Below are 27,957 nucleotides of genomic sequence, written 5' to 3'. Positions count from 1 at the left end.
AGGAAGGAAAATTGAAATGGGGAGAGAATTTACGATTCACGGAAAATTTGTAGGGCGTATGGCAGTAAATTTTAGTACACTTCCACAGTTCGAACTCAAACGACGCAAAAGGTGTTAGCTGAAAGTTTTACAATTCTTTGGAGCATAAAAATTTGTCAGATGTAAGTGAGACCTTATCACCAATTTTTTTTCTGACAAATTATCCCATATATTTCATAATTGTGTTATTGCGTTTGATTGATTCAATTGCGGTGAGTTTTTAGGGTTAATTATTGATAATAAATACATATTTGGTTTCACTTCTTGTGTATTGAACTATTATATGATTGAATCGACTAAAAAGAATTTTCTTCAACTCTTTAAGTGTTGAATCGTTTTCATTTTAGGTTTTTTCGATTACAAATCAGATTAAAATAACAGGTAAATATTAATGTTTCAACTTATATTGGTATTTATAAAAATATTGGAAAAAACTAAACTAAACTAAACGCCAGAATTATGTCGGAAAGAAATAAACAAATAGTGAGATTTTAAGTAATCATTTGTTATAAGCCAGATATATTGGTATTGCCATTGTTGTCAGATCTTTATCATTTCAATCAATTCAATCAAGATTTTGATTGTGGAAATCTTAATATTTGCGGAATATCGAGCTTCAAATAGTTTTTCTATTTCTCAAGTCTGGATCGCCTTCTAACATGACAAAAAACTAAATTACTTAAACCGTTGACGATATCCATACTAAATACAGATTTGGAACTTATAGACTGTAAATCAATTCAAAAGAATAATTAAGTAACGTTGACAATACCTCGTATTAGAATACAAAGCCTTGACAAAAAAAATAAGCAATGTATTCATAGAATAGGACATTGTTATGCAAAAAGGACATTCCTTGAACGTATAAGAAGGTGAAGTGAATTTTGTTTTCAAATTTTGAGATCATATTGATTATCCATGAAAAATAAATTATATGTTATCTATTTGGTGAGCATGTTATAGACATAAATAATGAGTAGAATACTATACAAAGACTATTTGACAAGTTTTCGCCTCAACCTGAATATTTCATCAACTATCAAAGTAAGTTGGGAAATAGATTTGCCCACACGTTGATAGATTCTTACTAAAATTCCAGCTATTTTACACGATTAGGAAAGCTAAAAATAAATTTCTTGTTCAATTGTTAGATCGGAAACTTGTTATACAATCCTCGATCTTTTTCTGCAACAATATATTTTCTCACCATGATAATCTATAGTAATATTACTATAATTATTAAAAGTTATAGATGGATTTTCATCATCAACAACATCTTTGTAAAGTATATTTACTCAAGCAATTTTTCTTCCTTGTTCTGACTTTTTATTTATTTTTTCGTTGATGTAACTTTAGGCAACGATTAGGCCAGTGATTTTCCCTTTCCCAGTTTTTTATTCAGTTCCTCCATTGTAAAAGTCTTCATATAAATTCTGAGTACTCTTAAGCATTGAATGGGAAGCCCGTAATGAAGAAAACTTGTACTTCCTGATTTTTCTAGCAACATACATTTTTCCATAAAGTTTTTGTATACGGTACTATACATCCGGATAGCTGCTCTTTAGAAAATATTGAAAAAGAAATCACACGTGATCCATGAATTGACATTTTGTTCATTGTAACTGGTATATACTACTACAAATATTGTTATAAATAGGATATATATTTGCGTTTTTCAACTTCGCTTCAATTTTTGTTCCGATTCTTCCAAGCTCCTCTTATTCGTGGGCGTAAGATTCATTTCTTCTGCTAATCAGTTTCGACGCATCCAATTTTCCTTCTGTTCTTAAACCCATTTGAGCTGCATAAGCCAACTCTGACACTCTTAGTTTTCTTGCTACAGATTTACTTCGGTCGTCTCATGCAATAAGTTGATGGTGTATCGATATAAAACATGCATCCACAGATTTTGAAGTTTCTTCACTATTTCCATCAGATAGTAATCGATTGCGGACAATCTTCTGAACATGTTTCCGTTTTATTTTTACCCATCAGCTCTTGCTAAATGGTGAACAGATTCTTACGATTCAAAGGAAAAGCCGTAAATTAATAAATCAATAAATTAAAAAAATAATAAACGTGACTAGGTGTGACTAATTTTGTATGTCTACAAATGTTTATACATTTTATTGTTTTTACTTTGACTTAAATTTTTCATTAAAAATAATTTATATATTAGTATTAAACTATATACCTAGATTTCTTTTACCCATAACTAGATTATATCCAAAAATAAATAGTTCAAAAATTTCTTCACATTTCCATTTAGACACTCCACGATAAACGTCTGATGCGTACTGGTGTCCACATTTAAGTTACCAAAAATGTAAAAAGCGGACGTTTCAGGTATATCTCAGTCAACTCTGTTAAAGACCCAACATCCCTTTTGTACAATTACAAAGTTTTGCGGCGTTCCTGGACATTTGCCAATTTGGACGGTTTTCAGTGCATCGGGCCCACTATGCACTATTTAAAAAGTTTATTTTGGTATTATGATTTTATTCTTCACGCGAATACTAGTTTTTCTAATGATAAAAAGAGGTAGTGATGTCTACTTATGGCATATTGTTCTAATGAGCTTTCAAATCGCGGATTGACTGTTCGAAGTCTCCGAAGGGAGTGCAAACTGGTAAGTCTTCTTCCATAACATGAATATAATCATTTGGATTAAAAACTGGTGACCACTATAGCTACGGTGAGATATTAGCTCCATAGTGCGTTTTTTGCTAAGTTAGGTAGAGAAGTAAGTCTTTGTAACCTGTATAAATATATATAAATACTATGTTTGAGTTATCTTCATATTGTTTTAAAAGGTATTTCACTTTATAAATTGTTTCAAAACAAATATACGTAAAACACATGCAATGTCGCTGATAGCTCAATGTTAATGCTCCGCGCTTTCAAACTGCAGGTTCCGGTTTCGAATCTGATCTAAGAAATTTGATTTTTTTTATGTATACGGAAATTGAAAATATTCAATAGTGTTTTGCCATATTACGAGATCCATTGATGATTGGAAATTAGATAATAGGACTAGGGAAAAAGAGGAAGGTTTGAGCATATTAGAAAGCAATGATTACTTAATCTACTGATGGTTTTCAAATTTAGTTCACCACACTATTAACCTTGAATAGTTCAATAAAATGATTCGCAATTACATTTTTCCTTTTCAAAACGTACACATCAAGTGAAAAACCAATATTTTTGGTAAGTGTTCGATAAAATTGTCCAAATTTGAGCTGAAGTATGTAGAAATAATTATTTGTTTTTAAATTAATAGAAATTTGGTATTTTTTGTGTAGAAATAAGTGCATCTTATATTATAAATGGATTTAACATCAAGAAACTATTATCAATCAATATTTGCACCGAGTAACAAAACTATTCATGGTGATTCTCCCTAATTTTGCTTAGTTCGAATTTTATTCTTTATAATTTTTGTTATTAAATTTCAGCAACTTGGTATAATGTGACAACTTAGCTAGGCAGCAATTTATCATTTGATTGAAGCCAAGACCAAAACCAGGTTAATGCTGGTCATGTGTGATTTTGGTCTTGGATATGTTGTCTTGGTCTTGATAGTGTCTTGCTGGGCTCAGACTTAGTCTTGCACCAAAATTGTCGTTCGTATAAATATTGTGAAAAGTTTCTACAAATATCAGGTGCCCTGATTCTAAGAATTTTCCTAAAATCAAAATATCATTGGCAATTTATGTGGAGATTCTAGAAATGACTTTAACAAAAAGATAGTGATCAAAATTTTGTGTTTTGTGCGATTATTACTATTGTTAATATGATGTTTTTCTTAGGTTTAAGCAGCAGTTTAATAATTATATAAAACCAACAACTTTTGAAAATGATTTTTACTGTTTTTTTGTTTTTAAATTCGAGAAAAGGTAGATTCATCACAAAATTCAATATTATGAATTTAAAACTTTTATTAATTCATTATCAAAATAGAATTAAGTCAGCAAATGAATACAACGTTTTCCTTTTGACCATTTTCGTTTTCTAATTTTCAAGATTCCAATTATCTACAGTGCTTTTTGAACATCTTATGCGTGAATACCCACGCCTTGATTATGTCTCCAAATTGCGATTTTGAAATACTAGGTTTTGCTTTCTATGCAAGATGTAGACCGGGAAATCTAGACCAATTTCACTCGAAAAATATACAGAATTAAGAATAAACATGGAAGTTATAGTTAATACAATAACAGTAGGTATATCCCTTTGTTCAGGTAAATCACCAGCTTTCGATATGGCCTCAATATTTATCTAGCTTCCTCTAAAGTTGTTTTGAGGCTTTCTTCTTTTATTCACTTTCTTTATTCAATTTTTGGCTCTAAACCTTTCCAGTTTTTATTATCAGCAATCAGCCATAAATAAATATATTGATGCAATTTTCTAGTATCTATAAGAGCTGTTGGCTACCAATTTTTGGCTACCAATTTTCCTTTAGACTTCGTTATGTTCACAAATAATCGAACGACATATTTTTCATCTTTCTCTCTTATAAACCTGGTATTCAATGACTAATAGTGTTTTTTCTGATTCACGTCTTCTCGGCCCTTCTTAAATTAATTGACACATGATATCCGAAAAATACACGTGATGGGCACATCTCAAAAACTTCTAATCTGTTTCAATAGTGCATGTTCACAAATACACACATTTCAGCAAGATAAATGAGATATTTAATCAATATCTATAGCATATTCTATATATTGCTTGTTGAAGATTTTCAATCCCAAGTCCTTCGAATATATCTGATTGTTGTTTCTCGTTGCATTCCGTTAATGTGAGAAAAACTTTACAAGGAATTAGCCTGCTTGGACGAAGCTGCAACCACGTCTTTCCCATATTTGTATGTATGTAAGTAGTTGAAATCCATTAAAGTTGATTAAAAAAAAGTTAAATAAAGATGAGAAGAAAAGTACTTGGGTATGACATCGTAACCCTTCGAAAATAAACACGGAAAGGAGATATCACGCAAATCACAAATGGCTTATAATGGTGCGGAGAAACCTCGCATGGACATATCTATTCGAAAGCTCTTTCTTGAAGTAGCAGAAGCAATCTACGATCAACGAAAAAAAACCTCTCCATCATAATGCAAAGCTTGATCTGCATATGTTTATTAAGGGTAATTGAAACATATTTTTCAGGAGCTATTGAACTAACTGGATATAATGATGTAAAATAAATAAGGATATTAGAAAGGACGAGTAGAATTAAATATTTCCTTGTAAGTCATTAAAGAGGAATCCTGGGTAATTATACACTTTCAACTGGTTTTTTGGCTCTAGAAAATCGAAAAATGGATGGATTTTAATGATCTTGGTCTCAAAATGTTCCATTTTACGGCGGATTTATAAAAAAAATTAATAGAAATAGCTGTAATGAAAATTTCTCATAATTTTACTGTTTTAAATCGTAAAAAAAACAGTTTTGCAAAATAATCTTTTACAAAAAATTATCTCATTATCAGATAAAGTTCTTATATATTTTTTTGTATTCTACATAAATTAATAAACAATTTTAAAAAATCAGTTTTTATAGCTTAAAATGAAAGCGATGAAAAACAATCAATTTTCGTGAATAGTTTCGTACTATATTTTTCAATGTTAATAGTTATTGGACCATTAAAAATCGAAAAATAGATAAATTTTATAATTTTGGTCTCAAAATGTTCCATTTTACAACGAATGTATGAAAAACACGGGGGTAGTGGCTGAATTTGCGGTTTTTAATAGTGTTAAACCTTAAATAGTAGAAAAACTTTTTTTTCAAAATATTCATTTTGTAAAATGGAACATTTTGAGACCAAGATCATTAAAATCCATCCATTTTTCGATTTTCTAGAGCCAACCTAACCTAACCAAAAAACCAAGTGTCCGCGAAAGTGTATAATTACCGAATCCTGTCATAGGAAACGATGAGAAAAAAGTCTTAGGCTAAGAATTTGTTAACCTAGAAACAAACTCCAAACGCATTTGAAGCAAAAATTTACGCAATTGAGACGTAAGCTCAGTTCACTATCAAGGTCAGAGTACAACGACACAATAAAATCGAAAAAAAATGAGAGGTCTAGCAAAAAACGGATCGAAACACATTTGTAGGGGCAGAACCGCTCAAAACAAACGTCAAAAAAATTATTTTCTACGCGTGTATGCCTCAGATACGATACGTATGTTATCTAGGAGCCTATTGGACGCATAGACAGAATCACCTAGAAACTGAATCGACAAATGTTCTGAAATTGAGTGAAGGAAAGATTATGATAAATCTTTTAAACATTAGCAAATCTTTACCTCATAATTTATTTATAAGATTTTTTTATATTATAACGAATATTAGATAAATCTCTAATTTAACTATCATTTGCAATTGTTATCTTAGATGCGACAGTGAAAGATAGACTGGTATCTATTATCGAAATGACTAAGCTATTATTTAGCAAAGTATTTGTGAATGAAAATCTATGTTGATTAATTCGCAAACGATTATTCAACTATATTTAAAAATTGTATATTCACATCTTTTTCTACATTTTTTTAAAGCAGCACCTATTTACATATAATGCAATGCGGCTGTTAATAAAATTTTATATGGTAAAATTTGAACTTAATCCATGATTGAATAGGATATATTTCAGGTTTGTTGCAATATTCTCACATTTTTTAAGGCCGTTTGACATGGTGCAAGACAACGTCCAAGAAATTGCATGCAATTCCTTGAAATATCAAAATATTACATAGACGAATATTGCATGTCGTTTCACATTATGAGAGCCTCTTACCACTGCATCATGGTTGCTACTAATCAAAATTCCAAAAGTAAAAGTGAACAATTTCCTAACCTCAAACTTTATTTAATATTTTGTGGGCAGTTTAAAATTGAATGTAGCAAAGCTAATTAAAGTAAGCAAGAGAAAAGTGACCAGTGCATCACTGGCAGTAATTACATCTGCCTCTGCCTTGCTTTTGGAGTCTAATGGACAAATTAGATAGAGTATTAGACGAGAAAACATAGAAAAATTAGTTGAGAATTGATGAAAAAACATTTGAAAAACTCCTAAAGAAAATAAAACGTAATATTAGCAGAATAGATACGTTTGAACAAGAAATATTGCATCTTGCATTGCATTGGCTTGGCCTTTAGGAATATCTCCTTCATGATAACCTCTCTGGTAAATCAAAAATTTCTGTCGTACTGTAAACTTATCGTATTAGCTGAATCATACGATCATATTAACAAATTTTTTAAACATTAGAAATAACATCAATGAAAAGTACTTTTCGTTTGGAGTCTACTCCTTTTGACTGATTTGATGTATTGATTTTGAGCGATTCACTTATTTTCCCTTTTAATATAGGTCAAACTTAAAGGTTAAACTGAATAATAGTTAGGGAGCCTAAGAGGGGATTTTGGGATTCACTTGAGCTAGAGTATATTACCTATTGATAAGTTCTTCCACCCATGATGAGCAGTATAAAGTATAAAGTTTCACTCATGAGGACCTGTCAGATTAGTAAAAACAATCGATAATTTGAAATACTCGCAGTAATTACTGATGCAATCGTGTCGAAACGCTGCTCGATTAAAATCAGTTCTTCCCAAACTTTTAGTGTGTTTGCTGGGCGAGTTCGCCTTGCCAACCGAGCCGTTTCGCGAATTGCTTTGCTTTGCTCTTAAGATTGAGAAGTCGGTGCTCTTCCCATGCAATTTCTTGCTCTTCTCCAGACCATTCACTAGCAATGTTTCGAATACTAGTTGCATTACGGCTTTGTGTATCGGGAAAGATTCGTTCGGCAAATAGAAACTCGAAGCAGATACACCAATCAGTTAATTTCGAAGCTTCTAATTGTCAAATTTCCAAACATACTTAACCATAGATAACGTTGCGTGCAGCTTTCAATTACGTTTCGTTATTCCGTCTCAGCTGCGTTTTGTTATAACATTTTTAATAAATAAAACGGCTAGATTGATGTTTAAATTAATACATTTTTCGTTTTTGTATTTGTAGCGTTTTGTTATACCACATTTTATGTGCCACGGAAACGGGTTTATATATGCCCCATGGAAATGGTATAAAAAATATCATATGTACACCCCACCCATTTTCAGCCAAATCTGTTTGGGTGATCTTGAGTTATAAATAGTACAACTAAACCAATTTTCTTTTATGTCAAAATGATTCAATACTAATTATAGAATCGTATGCTTATATTAATGTTCAAACATTTAAGTTTTTAAGAATTGAACAACGATACCACGCTCTGAACAAAAATGCATTCACAAGAGTCTACCTGAATTCCAAGGATGATTGATAATTGAGAATTAATCTTAACTATAAATCATGATCATTTTTTGGAGTTTATTTATAGTCACTTAGGAAACAGCGTCTAATTGACGGGTGTTATCACCAATAAACTTAAAACAATCGAAAACACGGATTTAAAGCAAAGCAACTAAACAAAGTATTTTTAAAAAACCTATAGTGTAGCAGCGTTGCCTCTCATCTGTTACAAGGTACAAAATATGATGTTTTAAAACATTTCATTATAAAATGTATTCATTGAGACTTGTTGAAATGTAATTCAAAATAAATTTGCCAAGACCCCTAAACGATTAAAGGCAATATTGGACACGCCATGAAACACACAATACCAAATGGTGTCTTAAACGAATTACGTTTCGCTTCATATAAAGTTGAAAAACACACATATTGAAAAAATTCTCAAAAGCGATTTATCTGCGCTTTTTAAAATTTTGTATATAATCTCCTTATCTCATAGACTACTTGCCATAAAAATCTAAACATCTAACAAAACGTATATTCCGAAGGTTGTGGGTCCACACACTCTTAGTACAGGACGAAACGTCTATCCACGTAGTGCACTGGAGGCCAATTGGTAAATTTAGGTTGAATACTAGTTTGTAATGCCTTAAAACATCCTAATTAGAGCAGTTTCTAGGGAATTCGGTTTGTATTTGTTGTTGAATGAGACTCCTTGGTTTATTTCTGTAATACGACAAATACATGCGAATTACATGTTCATTCTTAATAGCAAAAGACCTTCAAAGACGAATACATTTTTTTAGTAAAACATGGAATATACTTCAATTCCGGCATCGAGATTCGAAGAAGTAATTCGTCATTTAAGACTTAGTTTTCCTGACGAACCACTTAACGCTTCAGTCGGCCTCAGTCTATATGGAAAACCCTGTTCACTTCTTGAGCAATACGATTTATCGACATTAGAGGAAGGTTTATCCGTCATGGCGGTAGATACATATACCAATGAGGTGAGTATAACGGATAATTATCACTATCCGATTGTTGCAATACTAAAATGATGACACTTATACTGATTTGAGGTTCTAAAGTTTCGCAAATAAGCTCTGTATGACTTCAGCAAGAACAATCGCAATCAAGAGTCACAATCTTAGTTTCTAAATTTTCTTTAATTTGTTTCTCCTCCGTTAGAACTAATTGCTATTTTTAGAGCAAATTGTTACCAAAGTCGAAATATAAGAGATTTATGTTGATTGAAGTGTAAAGTGAAAAAGTGGACAAGCTAGAATGAGCTTTAAAAAAAAAACCTGCTAATTAATAATCAGGATAACGCTCTATAACATATTGCAAGAGCCGCGTCTGTTGAATTTCCTCCACTCTATATTCTTCAAATATTGCCCCATTCGATTACCTAGTTTAGAAAATTGAACTTTTATACTCCAAAATAAATGAATATAAATAATTTAATCCACCTTCTTTAAACCAAAAAAATATTTTATCACGTCACAATTTCTACCTACAGTCAAACTTAACGTGTTGACGACAGTTTATTGTTTATTCGATCCAAATGATAATTATCTATTTGGGATTGTTTTAAAATGTGGAGTAGGAAGTTTAGACACAAAGAGAAGACACATTGTAGTTAAAAAGTACATAACTTCATTATCTTGGATTTCCTGTTACAAATCAATATAAAAAGTGGATGCCGCATATGTTTTGCTGTAGAATCGTTATCAGAAGAAAACGTTCATTTTCCGTTGGTTCACCAACACTATGGAGAGAACATATAAATCGTCTCGATCTTTTTCTTTCATTATTTCAGCCCCAAGTTACAGCTAAAGTATATAAATGAATATTTGCTTAAATTATTCCTCAAAAACACCACCGGTCATTTCCTTGAAACAAATATTTATACCACCATCAACAAAACCTTTGTGTGTTTGTATTTTCTGATGATGATTTGTATAAATAGAATATGATGGATATATTTTCAGCATCCGCCCCAACTAAATTTCATTCCAGTTTTATCTCTGCAAAATCTTTTATATCCAGAAATTTCTTCGGAAATTCATAAAAGCAAGGAATTTAATCAAATATATTATGGCGTTCCCGTTCAGTAATTTCTAGTTCAACATTTCCTGCATACTTTAGGAGAAATTTCACGATATTGACAACGTCATTCCTTATTGAGCCCTAAACATTTATCGAATATCATAATAACGTAAACGATAATTATAGGGTGGTTTGAATAAAAACCGTCATTGATTTAAGTATATATAGTATTTGGAAATAGTTTTTTTTTCGAATTAGTTTCGATTTAAAAGACAAATTTGTATATTTGGTCAATTTTCTCTCGTATAAATCAGATGTTATGTTCAGATCAATTCCTCTAGATGTCTATTGGTAATTCATTTGGTTAGGGGTTATGATATCAAATATTTTACTGGTTGTTGATTGCTTCATATATTCGAGCAATTATTCTAAAATTAATGTAATGAAAAAACTCTTGAAAAACTTCATTTGTCTTATTTATTTGCTTTATTTTGTTTGATTTTCCAACATTGTTAGATAGAGTAACCTCAAGATATGTTTGAAACTTTGTATATGACTCATTCGGATAATATATTGTTGTTGTAGATAGCAGGCGTATTACTAAACGGCACTTCAAAGAAAGGAGATATCGAAGAAGCTATCAAGAGAATGGAAACGATAGACAATATACCATACCAGCAAATTTTCGGTCTACTAAATAATGTGAACAAAGAGTTGGATCTGTTCACCAAATATAAAGTAGATAAAATTTTTGAATTCAGAATATTAGCAGTAGACCCCAAGTATAGAGGACAAGGTGTCGGAAAAGAATTATTTCTGAGAAGTGAAATGATTGCTGCGGAAAATGGCTTTAAGGTAGTTGTTGCAACTTAAGCCGCGTTTACACCGGAGTTAAGAACACAAGTTTTTAACATTTTTGTTATTAACTGATGTTAATAACAAAAGTCATTGACATATGTTAATAAAATTTTCTTTTGGCTGCTAGTTTTGTTATCACCAAAAGTTAAAAACTCCGCCATTATCAACGCTCATGCACAGCCAGCAGTTCTAGGTGAGACAATGGTGCGGGAGGATGTTGAGGGGCCACTGGCGCGCTCTGTGTAGCAGGATGCCGGGCGAGGGGGTTGCGGGGAAGACAGGAACCTGTTGTTAACAAAAGTTAACGCTCTAAAAGAGGCCATTAACTTTTGTTTAAAACATAACACATTTCCTTTGATCTTTACCGACTCTGGATGGATAACATAAATCTTGTTAATAACATGGAATTTTCTGTTGAAAACACGAGTTATTAACTTTTTTATTGTTATTAACTCCGGTGTAAACGCGGCTTTAAAGTAATATTTTAGTGTATAAATCATCATCATGTTCGAATTTATGGGTAGGGTTAAATATCGATTGCTGTAATCCTTTTGCTATGAACTGTGAAAGATACGAGGATGGTCCCAGAAGTACCTAACCTGACCTAGAGATGGCAATAATTGCTTGCAAAATACCTCTATATTAGAAAATACTTAATTGGTCATCGTTATGTGATACAATAGTTTTATTTTAAAGGCATGAGCCCACCAAGATAAAAGCTGGATGTGACTGCACCTTCCTTATCAACAATAAAATATTGGGTAGCAGAGTTCAAGCGAAGCCGTACGACCTGCGAGAACCAGCATCGCCGTGGCCGATCAAATGAGGTGAGGTCCCCAGAAATGTTGAAGAAAATCCACAAAGAGGTATTGGATGATCGTTGACTGAAAATGCACTACTTAGCAAACATAATAAGCATTTGAAAAAGTGGAGTACAAGGTATATTAACTGAAAATTGGGAGATAATAAAGCTGTGCACAAGATGGGTGCCACGTTTGCTCGCAATGGAACAAAAACAGAGTCGCAAAGATGTTTGGCAATTTTTCAAAGAAATGAAGCCAAATTTTTGCGCTGTTTGATAACCATGAAACGAGGGTCCATCACTTCACACCCGGAACAAAAGAACAATCAAAAGAATGGAATAAAAAAGGAGAATCGACTACATTGCCATTGACAATCTTGAAGAAGAAAAAAACTATCAACGGCGGGTATTATCGAACTTATTACAATGTATGAGCGAAGGATTCAAGCGAAACGGCCGTATTTACCTAAGAAGAAAGTATTGTTTCATCAAGAAAATGCACCAGCTCACACATACGTTATTGCAATGGCCAGTCTCATTATTCTTTACATTTTTTGCCACTTTTTTTCTGGTTATATAATCTGTTATTTTTTCTAAATCGAATAGATTGTTAAAGTGCTGATAGCAAAAGTAACCTCGCAGAAAGTAGAGCCTCAAATGTTTTAGTCTTAACGATATAAGCGATTTAACGAAGTTTCCAACATCCAGAATAAAAAGGTTACCTAGAACCAAGCGGATCAATTCCAAGACAACTACAAGATTTTTAAGGATGATGATTTTATTTATATTCATAGTAATCGCTTTATCTATGTTTTTTTAGGATAGAAAAATCACGCATGGCCCAATCAGAGAAATAGGGTGGATGTTCAATGACTGTTAAATCATTTTCACAACTGTCTGTTGTACTGTTTGTGACGATACTTTATAGTGTAAAACTCATAAAAACATTCACTGATCCTTCACTACAAAACAGACCTTTGTTTTGTCGTCGCAAGTGGTGAAGACTAGGACTATGGAAAGTCGGGATAGTTGCAGCTTCTAGCTGAATTCCCAGTTGCTGGAATTGATTTTAATGAAATTGTGGTGCATCAGCTGGGACTTTGGTGTTGTTGAACTCTAAAATGGAAGCTGTAGAACTGGGGAAGAAATATAAAATGAGGATGTGAACGGAAACACAGATAGAAATTACCGAGGAAGGAACGAGTAGGTAGAACAGATTTGAGTAAAAAGGAGCTTATGCTCTAACATATGGAAAAAATTATTTTATTTTGTTTTGGAAAATAACCAAACCGAAATCTGTTCTATTCCATTCGTTCTGTTCCCCAGATAAATAGAGAACGAATTCACACGAAAAATATTATACAAAATTTGCTTAATACAAATGGAAATCAATAAAGATAACCGGAATTTTGTGAGCTTTAAAAAGAAACAATTACCAGCGAATATAAAGAATAATTTCACCACAAATATTAAAATTGAAGAGTGTTTAGTTTAAACAACGAAAATAGAGTAGTGGGAGGTTAATAATTAATAAATTAATTTCTTTCTCCTAAACATAATTTGAAGATTATATATTCCCTTTTCAACCCTTAAAACAGTGAATCTGGAAAATCAGTATATAATCGATATGAATAAGTATCCTATGTATTCAAAACAGACCACAGAGAAAATGTTTATTTGGTTTGGATTATTGATCACAGGTTCACATGGAATATTCTCAGAACATGAAAATGTAATTTCCGTTTTGGGGTTAGTCCTTAATCCAGGCCAGTATTAGCCAATCACTTTCGGATTTTTAGATATTTGGTATTAAATAATTAAAAAATAGTTATAGACAATGAATTTGATTTATAAAACTCAACCAAGACTTTCCTATTGGTTCCTCAACCTAAACTCAAGAGCTTAGTGCTAATGAAAATGGGTAAAAAAAAGTTTAAATGCCAAAAAACCGACCACTTAGGGCACAAAAATCAACTACCCAAACCAAAAGCCCACACCTGTTTGTAAAGTACGCGCGATTTTGTTAACGAGTAGTTCATTGCAAATTCTAATTTTATCATTTTCAGCTCATGAAGGTAGACGCTACAAGTTTCTTTACTCAAAAGATATGTGATAGTTTTGGTTTTGAAACTATAAAGACTATTCGCTACGGTGATTATTTGGACGAAAACGGACAGAAAATTTACAACACCAAATCTCCTCACGATTATTATAAAGTAATGATAAAAATCTTGCATGGTAAACGAAATGACTGAATTATGAAAATCAAAATGATACAGTATTTTTATTGTTGTTGAATTTAATTCTTGGATAGTTCATCATAAGTTGACCAGATGCAATACTAATAAAAATAATTATTTTTAATGTTGTGTGAAGAACCAGTGTAGTATAAGCTCAAATTAATTCTTAATGTAAGTAATAGCTATAGAGATTCTAATTATGATATTTTATCGTATTCCAAAGTTCTGACTTTATTGGATATGTTGTCTCAATCTAAACTGAAAATTGTAGTAATTTTGAGCAATTTAAAACGCAAATTAATATCTATTATAATAGGTATAATCAGTTAAATATTGAGAACTGACAACAACGGTTGTTAACTGTATAGTAATTTTTGTAAAAATTACTCAAATTAAAGGAATGAGAGGTTGAAAGTGAACCATATACATGACAGTGTAAACTTACAGAATCTCCGCATTGCATCTCAAATCAATTCACATCAAGCATTTAAAAAAAACTCCACTGATAGACTGAAACGTGCAACTGGTAAAGTTTCAATTTTTAGTTGCATTTAAAAAAGTTTTTTTACAATAATTCACTATAGGTTAACACAATCATGCTAAAGACCCATTAACCACTTTATACCAGTAACGACCGGTTTCATAATACTTTTAAACGGAGTCATTTAGCCTAAAAGTTCTTTTAATTTGAACAAACGTTAAATGCACACATAGACTATGTTTGATATCTAAGCTTGCCCCTTTCAGTTCAAAAACATAAAACGTTCATGGCATAATGGCTAGATATGGTGCCAATTTAAATTCGGGCTCAAGCTCATCAGAAGAGGGAAATATTATTGTCCAAATAAGGAAAAATATAGAAAAAACTAATAGGAGATTTTTTTGAACGATTTCTAATTAGTAAGCCCATATTTACGGCATTATTGAATCAAATTCGGGATGTTTCGATAGCCAATTACCCGTTAAAAAACGATTGCATCTTAATTTTTATACAATCACCTGGCGACGAAAACGTAAAAATTTTAGGAGCCTAAAAGACTTTTATGCATTAAATGTACAAACTGTATCCGATGCTCGGCTTAGGATTCGTAACATTGCAGCTCGTTGGCCAACTTGCGTTCACGACGTCCTTGAGGAAGGACACTTTGGAAGACAGATTTCAGTGGATTACAACGGATATCGCATTCAGAGGTAAAACCTTTAATATTTACGATTAAAAATGATGAAAATAATTATAGAATAGAATAATTGGAATGAAAATCAAGCCAAAAGAAATGTTAGCGGCAAAACAACACTCACTACGTTTCATTTTATTTCCTATCGGAAAAGGACAGAGTAATATCAACCTCTTTTTAACGTCTCAAAATAGCATTTACTTGAGAGACCTTTACAAATCGATTATGGGACCACTTCGCATCAACATCTAAATTAAAGGGCCCTTTAGTTAAAGTGCCAGCTAGGGTGAAATTACGAAACCGGCCGTTAGTTACTATAATTTTCCTTTTAAAAGAACACCAATTAGGAATGTACTTTTGTAGTAAAACTCAGGTTTGCGAGCGTTGCCAAACACTTCATAGATCGTATTCCAACCAATCGCGTGGCCGAAGAAAGTTAAGCCTTAAATTTGGTAACGAAATCGATGAAAAGAAAATATCATACATAATTTTAGATCTGTTATCTTGTTTTATTTGATCTCTAATAAGATTTATCAGCCTGATTAGATCTATTGTCATATAGCAGACTCCAAACGTTCCTTTACTCATAACGTATGTCATGAAAGTTTTCGGAAAACATTTCTAGTGTAATATTGAAACAACGAAATAATGTTTACAATTCATTCATTCACTTTTTTGTTAACATATAGTGAACGAAAAAACACAATTATACTTAAAATTAACTCGTTGCTGACGTAATTGTCAATTTCGCGTATTTTTTGAAATATTCTACGTCGAAGCTGTTACTACTCAATATCGCAAGTTTAATGAATCGTGTCTGGGGAACATTTGAGGGATTATTTTCATTCGATACAAATGGTATGTCATAAACATCTAAACAATCACTGGTTATTCAGGCGTAGTGACAAGAAGCTACAAAATATTATTTCGCCATTGGGATGATGTGTATTAATGAAATCAACCAATTTTAGAAGACATCTTCATGCTTCCCCGGATATGACATACCAAACCAAAAGTTTATCTTTAAATTTTGCGCTATTGATCTTCAGTATATTTTTCGTTGTTTAGCCCCCTTTTTCTCGACTAATGGTCATGTGAGAAACTCGAAATTGACGAACCAACCTTTGAGGTGATTTCCTATTTTGTATTTTGCACGTTTCACCAATATATTTAACTAGGTATTAGTCAAAACTTCAGATCATCCACTTTTTGGAAGGTTTAAATATGGTATTACTTCTTCACGTTCATTTATTGTTTTATAAATGGTCGAAATTGTAATATTCTGCTATTTAAATATATTCACAATGTCAATTTTTGACAGTTGTCTAACTAAACTGTGTATAATCTAGCTTGTACGCCTGATAAAAATTGAAATGACATATGAAGATTGAAACATTACAAAATCTTTGTTTTCTGGTAACCAGATTTTGAGATATTTAGAATTAAATCGAAGACAATGAATTTTTTCTGGAAACCTTCAAAGTTTCAAGTTGAAATTAGGTTCAGAAAGCAAAAATTTCAATGTTTCAAAGAACGGCAATATATTTTTATAGCAATGCTGTTGATAGGATTTTAACTCAAAATATAATACATTTGTGGTCTTTTCCGACATAATAGATTTTTCATATTATTCCAAAAGACCATTCTAATATTCTAATTTAAACATATTCTATTCAAATGAAGTATTGAATTTTTTCCCCTTGATATAAAGTTTAGCTAGTTACTTATTATGTAAACGTACATTTAATCTACACTGGTTCCCTTTGAAAAAACAGTTCTTTATATTTTTTCTTATGTTCAATATAATTTCTACGGTACCTTCTTGTAATAGTTATCGAAATACTTGTCACAATGTGATGTACTGTCCAAATTTGGTTCCGTTAATTGGAATTAATTTAGACATAAGAAATACTTAATATTTTTTTATTAATTACAACTGTTTAATTTTGTGATAAAACTATTAAGATTCATTTTGAATCATAAAATGTGACTATTTAAAAAGTATACATCTTCAGTATACTTGAATAGACCACTTTAGTAAAGAGCCACATTTTATCTCAATATGTTGAAATTATTACAAATATCAATAAAACAAACTGTGTCAAATAAAAATGCAACTTTTTATTATCTCATATATGTTATGGACTGATAAGAATAGTTTTCTGTCATGTTTCTATGTTATTATTACAAAGATAACAAATTACCCGATGTATTCTTATAAATTCTTTAGACGTGTAAGTTGTCTACTAAATCAAATCTGAAATTTAGTCGTTGTTTGTAAATTTACTAATTTAAATGTTGAATTAGTAGATTAAAGCAAATTAAAGAAGAAATGCAAATTTGCCCACAAGACATGTGTTGAAAAAAAATTGGTTGATTGATCTTTGATAGATTATCAGCTTGGATCCACTGCATACAGTTAAACCTCCTACTACAGCATACTTTTTTACTTTAACTTCAAACGTCACAATGTTATTCTTTAACAATTCTTCTAATACTTCTTGTTGAGAATTTAAGCCACAGAAATAATTCATTAATTGAAAATTGTGTTTTCTACTTCTCTCTATTCAATTATGTCACCTAAAACATCAGATTGCCTTAATAAGATCAGTTCTTCCTTCCATTCCTGCTCAAACTCTCTTTGAAGACCACTTATTTTTTAAACAAGCCCGAAAAAATCATCTCCCTTGTCTTTGGGGTATACTTTCCTGTTGATATAGAAGAACATAAAATACCTACAAAGTTTTTAACCAATATATATAATTCCTGTTATTAACATCGATAGAATAGAGAAAAAAACAATAGGAAACGAAACAACTGGATTCTTAACAAAAAGTAATGTAAGCGATGTGATAGAGTTGAGGTGGAAATTTGCAGGATATAGCTTGAAACAAAAAGATGATTAAGAGATAATTATATAATGGAAAGCATGGAATTGTGAAAGCAAGTTCGCTGGATCAAATTAACACAACTCTCCCAAGATAGGTAATCATGGAAAAGGTATGACATTTGTTCAGGGTTAAATAGATAGTTACTATCCCATCACACACATGCACGCACGAGTCATTTCCATTAAATTTCCACTCTCAGACCATGTTCGCGAATTAATGCGAAATGAAGCATTCCACTACCACCTGTCATCGAAAAGTGTAAATGTTTATCACCTTCTTCAGCAGAATAGCTTTATTCTGAGTGGTTCTTATTTCCCGTATTTACTTTAGTTTTCATGAGTGTTTTTAGCTCTTTAGATGGCTTATATGCCTTTTGCCGTACATTTCTCAACAATTTGTGGTCTAGCTGACATCGTGACCTGTAGCTGTACCTGAGTTTGGTGTCGTGCTGTCACTGTCTTACTTTGTCCACGATGTTCTTCACGTATTCGTTGAAAATGAAGTCCATTGTCCATTGCTACGTCTAAGTATTTTACTTTGTTTTTTATTTTTATGTTCTGGTCGGCATCATTAATCGATTTAGTTTCGATTTCTTTCTTTTCGTGATGTTCTCTATTCTCATGCACCTTGTCGCGGAGTGTTTATCATTTATGAGATTTTATAATCATTCTAAGAAGTACAAGCTTTCATTATTTGAGCGTGCACAAGACTTCTTACGGATTTGTGATTTGTGGAATCCACTTATTGTGTCTAAAGTATTTCATATTGTATAACTGGTAATATTTCTCAAAAATTATCTCGAAATACCTTTTATCATTTGAAAATATAATTTAATAAGTTAATTGTTATGACATGACTGTAATATATAGTTGTTTTGAATCTCTCTCCTATTTTATTGGAATTGTTCGATTGTGAAATTTGCTGCTTGTTGCTTTAAGACTCATTCAAAATGTACTTTAAAAATGAGAAAGTTGATATCTCTAACACTTATTGTTTCCAATTAACGGACCACGTAATTAGGATATTAAAAAAAATGTTAATACTGCCACTGCCATGCAGAATTAAACATTTTATAGTTGCTCAGTTGATTTCAAACGTTATATTGAAATAACCATAATAGAAAATTATTTTATATTGATAAATGTTATATGATAAATTATTAATTAATTGAGAAGATTTGCTGGAGACAATAAAAATTTTGGATATTTGGAAAAGACTTAACAGTACTAATAAGTTTTGATTGTTTTAAAAAATATAATTATTTGGCTTTCAAAAATTCTATTAAACTTTAACAATTATTTTAAATGTGTTCTATCTACAATCACGGTATAATGGAAGTTTAATGCTTATTAATAAACCACGTTATGTACTAACATTCATATCGTCTCTATCTACTTTTTTATTGAATTAAAAAAGTTTAATTCGCTAAACTCTACAATAATTTTAATTCTTGATAACTATTTACAATAATGAAGTGTGTTATTGGCTTCAGTATATCTTTCAATCAAACCAAACACTGTAATTTCATATTAATTTCAAGAATTTTTTCTTAGTTTAGGTATGCAATCATGTTCGGACTAATTTTGATACGATAATATATTTACATCTATAGTATCATTTGTTTTTTTTTTTATAACCAGTATACAGATTACCAAGCGGAATGCTCAAACACTACTACTAATTCCAAATGAAGTAGTAACATACGAAATTTTTTACCAATTTTGTGATAAGGGAAAGTCAAGTTTAGGTTATTGGTTCAAAGTTTGTTCACGACATGATTTGGTGCATAGTTTTCGACAAAAACTGGAAAATGCCGTGGAGTGGGCACTTATACACATTTCCGGATTCTATAGAGAATATTTCTTTGAACTTGGAAGAGCATTCCAAGATTATGCCTTATATTGTCACAATGGAAGTTTATTCTACCGATCATTCCGTTCCTCCTAGCGGTGTTGCATATACTAAAAAATAAATCCATTGTATTTAATTCAGGGGAACGTGGTGGCCATCCAAATGAGCCTTCTCGACTAATCCGCCTATTAGGATAAATGTTAATAAGATGATTTTTTGAATCATTTAGGAAGTGGGGAATAGCTCGATCGTGGGCGTGCGTTCCAAGCTAGGAAACGGCGCTATAACGAATTGAAGACTGCATCAGCCAGCGCCGCTATTTGCTTGGTATATTTAAACATTCTCTAGCCCGAACCAAACTTTCCACGAAGCTACACAAACGCAAGAGTGTGGACAGTGGATCTTCCCCCGTCTCACCTCGGTGTCGCATTGCTTTTTTTGGTCAAAGGAGGCCATTTTCTCCGTTTCCACTTTTTTTTTCAGTTGATATGATATAAACTTAAGACATAATAATATTGAAAGACACATTGAAAGTATCTAGCGTAGTCGCTTGAGTCGGGTCCATTTTATAGTAGACGAAGCGAACAGCTGAATAAATCGAAAGTGTGAATGACTAACAATAGCCAAGACTCGTATCGAAAGACTAAAAGAAGGGGGAGGAGCGTAGTTAGATAATCGAGTCGTAGACTTTGATAATGATTTTTTAATTCAATAAAACGGCGTCTGTCGTTTCTCGATGTATCTGCTTTATTCTTTTCTGAAAGGACTACATTCCTGGTTTTTGAATGAAAAATTTTCGAAACAAAATAGTTCAAAGCTATAGAGAGTCAAGTTTTTCAACGATAGAAAGCCAAGAATAATAAAAAAAACTCATAAAATATAGGAATAAATAGCAATTGAGTTTTGTCGAAATCCCCATTTTTCCATTTTTAGGAGCTCATGAATATTTTAATGAACGAATCGACTGAAAAACTTTTTTATTTCAAAAAACTTGTTTTACGATTATGTTGTTTTTATTCTCAATAAACGGAGATTCCTATGATCTACTACTTTCTATTATGACGCATAACACAAAAAAGAATTCTTCATGAATGAGAATGAGAAGTTTTTCGGTTCTCCTCAGTTTATGATAATATTTTTTTAAGTTTTCTGCTTTTTGTATGTTGTTTTTAATTTTTTGATGTATCATGTTTATTTTTTTTTATCTAAATAAGCAGTTTCTTGAGTGGACGGGTACAGCTACAGCTGAATTATTCCCTAACGTCACCAGGTTTCAATAAATTCGCAAAAAACCTGCAACATCGACCGTTAAACAGCGTAGCTAAGATCTAAAATATATATAAATCATTGTACCCCATCTCTCCTGTTTACTTCCAATCGTGCACCAACCAAATAATTTTTGTTTTTCCAGGATTCTGTAATTATAATTTTTCATAATGGATAATAGGGATCATTGACAATTCTGATTCGATATTTCATATTTATCCTCAATTCACATATCAAATCCCAATTATTATAGATGCGTTCAGGGTTTTCAAATTTGTTTGTTCAAGGATAGATAGGCATCGCACATATTCGATTCTACTATTTAGGAACCGTGATCCCGTAATCCTTTGTTTTTCAGTATTCTGCACACGTGAGCGTTTAGCACATGGGATTTAGTTACGAATGAAAATGTTCTTTTCAATAAAATAATCATTTGGATTTACGGTGTTTATTTGGTACTTAAATAATTCGATTTTAATTCAAACAAATTTCAAAGTTTTTGATGAGCCTTTTTTTAATTTCAACTTTTAAACCATAATGAATTCGAAGATTGATTGATATAGAAAAAATAAGGTTTTAACTTTTAGTCTACATATGATAAAATTCTCCTCCCACTAATGCCAATTAAATCCAACTGATGGTGAGTTAATTTGGATATAAAAGGAAAAAATACAAGAGGCATTATACTCTTTGAATGTGTAAATATACAGTAAACGGCAGATGGAATCAGGTGCTTAATTGAACAATGGAATTTTGTGTACAGATAGTTAATTAGGGAAATTTACACCTAACAAAGAAAAAAGACATGTTCCTAATAATAATTCTATTTTTAAACATAGTTTCCTTTCAATTCTATACAACTAGTCCAGTTCCTTCTCAATCCTTCTAAACAATAAAAAGACTTTCTTCTAATAATACGCGATGACATCCACAAATCTCTCTCCTGTAAATAAAACTTTAAGGTTATGAAGGTTTGTATACAGATATAAATTTACACCTAATAAAGTAAAAAGATATTTTACTTATAATAATTCTAGTTTAAACATAGTTTCCTTTCAATTCTATACAACTAGTCCAGTTCTTGTAATAATAAGCAATGACATCCTCAATTATCTCTCCTACAAATAAAACTTTAAGCTTAAGAAAGTTAGTCGCTGGGGTTTGATCTAGTGAATACCGTGGTCAACCAATTCATAAATTTTAGTTATGGTGATCACGTGCATTGTCCTGAAGGAAAAGCACTATCTTTTTCATTACTTGCGATCACTTTTTTGCACATTTATCCTATCAACAAATTTTACGTTGTTGTTTTTCTTTAAATAGTCGATCAACACAATCCCTTAACAATCCCAAAAAACGTATCCCTTTAAATTTCTAGCCGATAAAGTCGTCTTTGTCTTCGGAGCAGTTTCACCCTTTGAAATCCATTGTGTAGACTGTTTTTCAAGAGTATAGCGGTCGCAAAAAAACCGATTCATTTTGCCTATGTTCATTCTAATGCACTTTTGGTCCAAATTGAGAAAACGCAGCACTTAACATATGGCAAATGAATTCGTTTGATATACCTTTAGCTACTTTCAACTCTCTAACCTTATTCCGACAGGCGTCCAGTACCATTTGGTGAACTTTTTTTGCCGATATTGTTGACTGTGCGAAGGTTTTAATGACGTTCAGAAAAATCTTCACTACTCACTTTTCAGTTAAACTTGTAATTGAAATATCTCAACACTTGCGCAAATATATTTCCCAAGTTGCTATGAAATCATATCTGTTCTAAGCGTCGTCACTCCATCTCATCAATTTTTCAATTTATTTCTATCTCAGTGAAATAGTGAGCGAGCTGCTAGAATATTCTTATATTTTTGATAGTAAAAACTTCTACGATTTCTTGATTGTACGTCTCTAAAATTTTGATTCCAGGTATTTTACGCATAATGATAAAGCCTAATTATGCATACTATCACCTTTTTTTATAGTATTTGCCAAAGTATAGTTTTTTTCTTTCAGAAATTTGATTCACTTCAGACCAATGATTCATCAAATTTCGTTTCCTTACATGAATAACATAATAAAGCTTCTCCAGTTCGATGCTTTCTGATGACTTCTTCCGCGATAAGAAAATATTCTAGCATTTTTATTTTTGTTTCTCAAGTTTGAATGTAAACTTTTGGGTGAATGGAAATGGGAATCCTCTTTCTTGTTTTCGCTTGAATATTATTCTTTAGGTCATGCTATTCATTTCTTTCTGTCCCTTTTCTATTTTATCTTGTCTTTTCTTATTTTTTATAATCCTAAGTATAAAATCCACGCACGATTAAGATTTCCGTCTCCATTTTAGTATCGATGGACATATACAAGCTATGCGTTGTTATGGTATTGCTAGTTTTTTTCGTGCCCTACGTTGGGCACCAAATAAATGTAATGTTCTATTTATAAACTGCAAACTTTATATAATAATACACACGATATGAAATAACAGATCTCAATGTTTTATTCCATTGGTTAATTTTGACTCACCCTGTATTTCAAATCCCTATCTTTTCATAAATTAACAGTGCAGGGATACCAATTAGATTAATTATCTTATGAATCACTGGTAATGAGACAAAATCTCTTGTATCTTAACAGAATGTACAAAAAATTATAAGCCGGGGTCCTTGACAATTTATTTGGTTTCGATAGTGAAAAACTATTGCGGTTATTCCTTACAAAATTCAAGCCAAATATTGATAATTTGCTGTGAATCCCTCAAGTACATCCCTATCGTCAAAATTATATTTTTTTGTATTGTAGAAGTTACTTTACGTCATAAATATTCAATTTTGGGCTTTTTTTTTTCGAAAACTGTTAATTCGTCGTTGAAACTCGGCAAAAACGCAAGTTTCCGTGGAAATTGGTAGTGATTGGTAGGGGGTCCACTGGATCCAGTAAAATTTTGGAAGTGAAACAAGCGATCTTAATAATCTAGATCAAATGCATTGTCGCTGAGAAGTCAATATAATTTGAAATCAGCATTGACTATATTAATGCCGTGTCCTTAATATTTTTACATATCTTGCAACTTTCTAGATTAAAGTAACAGTACTAGAATAATTCAAAAACGACAAGGATCGATCACTGAGTGGATATAAAACAAATATGGAAAGGAATAGTCATGGGCAGTTCTAAAATTGTCTAGATTCATTTATTGATCCATATATCAAATCAGTTTGTGGATTTCTAGCAACATTTTTTTCATTTGTGGACGTATGTAATACATTCAGGAAGAATGGAGCAATATGTCTTTTCAACTAAGTTCCCTGTCGAAATTTCCAGATAAAATGTTGACGAGTTGATGTAGTCGGTGTATTTCAACATTTTACCCATCTGGTGAAGGAATTAAAACGATCATTCCCGGATTATTCCATACTCAAATAATTTAAGGATTATTAACACTAAATCGTTTTTACGGACAGATAGAATGTATAAATCAACAGATAAGTGATATAGACAGTGAAGTGTAACTAAATTCATTTAGTGAATGATGTTTGATATCCAAATTAATTATCATACAAATTCATTCGATTTTCGTAATAAATAAATAGCATTCTTTCATACAGTTTTGATTATTTTATTGTTGCAGAAATATCTGAAAGTTCTATAGTATCTATAGTTGTAGAATGATTATGAAAGAAATGTCTTGTTTCTTTGTGAGGTCGGAAACTTTTCAGACAACCCTCAATTCTAATAAACTAACAGAAAATATTCCAATAATTCATAGTTTCCGAAAATACTCTTCATAATAAACTGAACCTATCATGCTTTATGAAGTACCTGTGGAAAAAAATTAAATTCCATTAAAATTATACAAAATAGAATTGTTTCAAAATTATGGACGATAGATAGTAAAGTTTACATAGGGAACTAAAGTCCAAACACAGGGGCAATGTCAATATAACCCACTTTAACCTTAGAGGCGCTAAATCTATTTCCTTTTCATCTTTTAATGAAACAAGAAGCATTTAATGGCGCCTATAGGTTAATATAGACAGAAAAATAAATGTTAAATCACCTACAATTGGGAAACCTAGAAAGCATTGACCAACCAAAGGACCAAATGCATAGAATTATGGACACGGACATCCCATTCGAAGTGGTAATCAATAAACGTTAATCGTGGATTAATAAAAATCTTTCGTAAGCTCGAAATGTATCTCTCTGATACACAGATGGTACTAAGTTAGCGCAACGATCTGGATTGGGCATCTTTGGACTAAATAAATAACTAGAATAATTCTTATGTGCTCTGGAGTGTTTAGCTCATTTGAGGAAAAGTCGAATGTTAAATAAATCTGTCAAAACTAGCTGAGAAATTGAAAAATAATTTTTTTGTTAATAGAAATTCCTGTAATACAGAATCAATGGTTATTATCTTAAAGAGAAATCTTCACAATGTCCTCCCTTCATTATTATTTTTACATTAACCTATGTATGCTTCAAATTCTAGATTTCGTAGTAAGTGAATCGATGTTTTCTATTTGGGAATTTGGGGAACGCACCGGTATTGTTTACATTTTCAAGGTTATTTACTCTAGTTATTGTTCGCTTCTGGTTATTTATCTTAATTGAAAACTAATCATAGATTTGATAATAAACCTATTTAATATGTTTAAGTTTATATCTATAAACTGTGACCGTACTTATAATCCACTAAACTTTACGTCTAATTATAATACTGTCTAAAAATTTTAATATATACGTTAGTTTTCATAAGGTAAGTATTGATTTTATCCAGAAAAGAATCCGTTTCTATCAAATATCAACAAAATATCCAAAAAATTAGGAAACCACCATTAAAAAAACTTTCATTTTTAACAGGTTTCCTTATAATTAATGTTCTTATAATGACGAGTATTTCTTCTTCTACTACTGCAAAGGACTATTGTGCTATGAGGCATGGAAGATATTGAATTCTGAAGCATTTTACTGGCAGAGCATCCCATTCCTCACCAAGTATAATTTGGAGCTAATTTAAGTCACTAGAAAAAGGACCTACAAATATTGGTCCACAAGTTTAGTAGCAAAGAAGCTTTTTATCCCAAAAAACAAAATCACCGGTCATTAGCAAAGAACCGATTAGATGTAAGATAGAAATTGACGGTATCAGCATTGAACAGATTATGGAAGCTAACTACTTAGGCTTCATACTATCAAGCTATGGAAATGCAGAATCAGAAGTAAAAAAAAACAAATACAGATAGCCAATACAATGTGGAGAAACAAACATATTCGAACGGAAACCAAGACTAGAATTTAGTTGTTATAAGACCAATAATGACATACACAGCAGAAACGCGGCCGGACACGTCCAAAACACAAAGAATACTAGAAACAGCTGAGATGATAATACTGAGGAGAATCACGGGGAACACACTGAGTAATCGAGTAAATAGCAACTGCAATTAGAGCAACATGTAATGTGGAGAAGATTAACGAGTGGTTATTGAACAGAAAAAAGAATAGAAAAATCATATAAGTAGTATGACAGATGATAGGGTAGTAAAGATCGTAAGAGACAAATCGTCGGCCGGGAGGAGAAGTGTCGGTCGACCGCGGAAAAGATGAAGTGATAATATAACTTAAAAGCACAACAAAAGAAAGAAACAGGCGGAATTGCTTATAGAAAAGATAGAAGAAGAAGAAAAAGGATGAAAACGTCCAGCCTTCCATCCTAAATAATCCCACAAATGTTCTATGAGATTCATATCGGCAGATGATACAAGTCAGTCCAGACCTTGGATTGCCACTTGCTCGGTACTAATTCTGGCGAAATGAAATCAATAAAGCAAATGAGATCACAGCATCTAGGAGCACTTCTTCAATCTACTTCCGATGAGTCAGATTCCACCTCAAACTATAATGGATCTACATCGAGCCAATCATCTCCATACTTTTTCTCGGTCGTCTAAGTGGTGTAGATCAAAATGAGACTTATCTGTGAATCTAACTAATTATTAACATTTCTAAGATACCTTACCGTGAGTTATAGTGCCCAGCTCGTAACTGCTAGTCTTCCGGAAACGCCAGAGTACATCATTAATTGTGCACACGTGTTTCTGGTGTATATTAGACGCTGCGGCCTTTTCTTAACAAGGTATGAGCTCAGCAGCGTGATTAAAACATTTTTAAATTGAAATTTATGCTGTGTTTCATCTACACACAAACCCATTTGATTAATAAAATGAATTAATAGTATATAAAGCTATAGAATTAAGTAATTCATGACAATGAAGTGAAAAAGTGTAGAAGGCTTACTCGTGTAACGTATTTTTCATTTTTCTCTTTTCGAAGAAAACAGGACTTATTATATATGAGAAATCGTATAATCTTTTGCCGAAATTTAGGGAAATTATTCATTTAATCCAAAATATAACTCGTTAATGCTAAAAACTTTTATGGTTTTCAATTGACCAAATTCATGTAAATCAACCAAATGATGTCG

The 27,957-nt window shown here is 31.7% G+C and overlaps 1 protein-coding gene across 3 annotated transcripts; it reads left to right on the top strand.

The window, feature by feature from the left end:
- The first annotated feature begins 63 nt into the window (after positions 1–63).
- On the top strand, positions 64–19,968 carry LOC130445786 (arylalkylamine N-acetyltransferase 1-like). 3 transcript variants are annotated; one of them, XM_056781651.1, is made up of 4 exons: positions 64–161; positions 9,148–9,351; positions 10,979–11,248; positions 14,120–19,968. In XM_056781651.1, the coding sequence occupies exons 2-4, from the start codon at positions 9,154–9,156 to the stop codon at positions 14,306–14,308; spliced, it is 657 nt and encodes a 218-aa protein (XP_056637629.1). In that variant the 5' UTR covers positions 64–161; positions 9,148–9,153; the 3' UTR covers positions 14,309–19,968. The 3 variants fall into 3 exon arrangements, with proteins under 3 accessions (XP_056637629.1, XP_056637628.1, XP_056637630.1); XM_056781650.1 differs by having other exon boundaries at positions 110–251; XM_056781652.1 differs by lacking the exon at positions 64–161 and adding an exon at positions 2,235–2,668.
- The last annotated feature ends 7,989 nt before the right edge of the window (positions 19,969–27,957 follow it).

The sequence above is a fragment of the Diorhabda sublineata genome, chromosome 6 (assembly GCF_026230105.1).
Source record: "Diorhabda sublineata isolate icDioSubl1.1 chromosome 6, icDioSubl1.1, whole genome shotgun sequence".
In the NCBI taxonomy this organism is placed as follows: domain Eukaryota; kingdom Metazoa; phylum Arthropoda; class Insecta; order Coleoptera; family Chrysomelidae; genus Diorhabda; species Diorhabda sublineata.
This window is presented reverse-complemented; position numbering and strand designations above follow the sequence as displayed.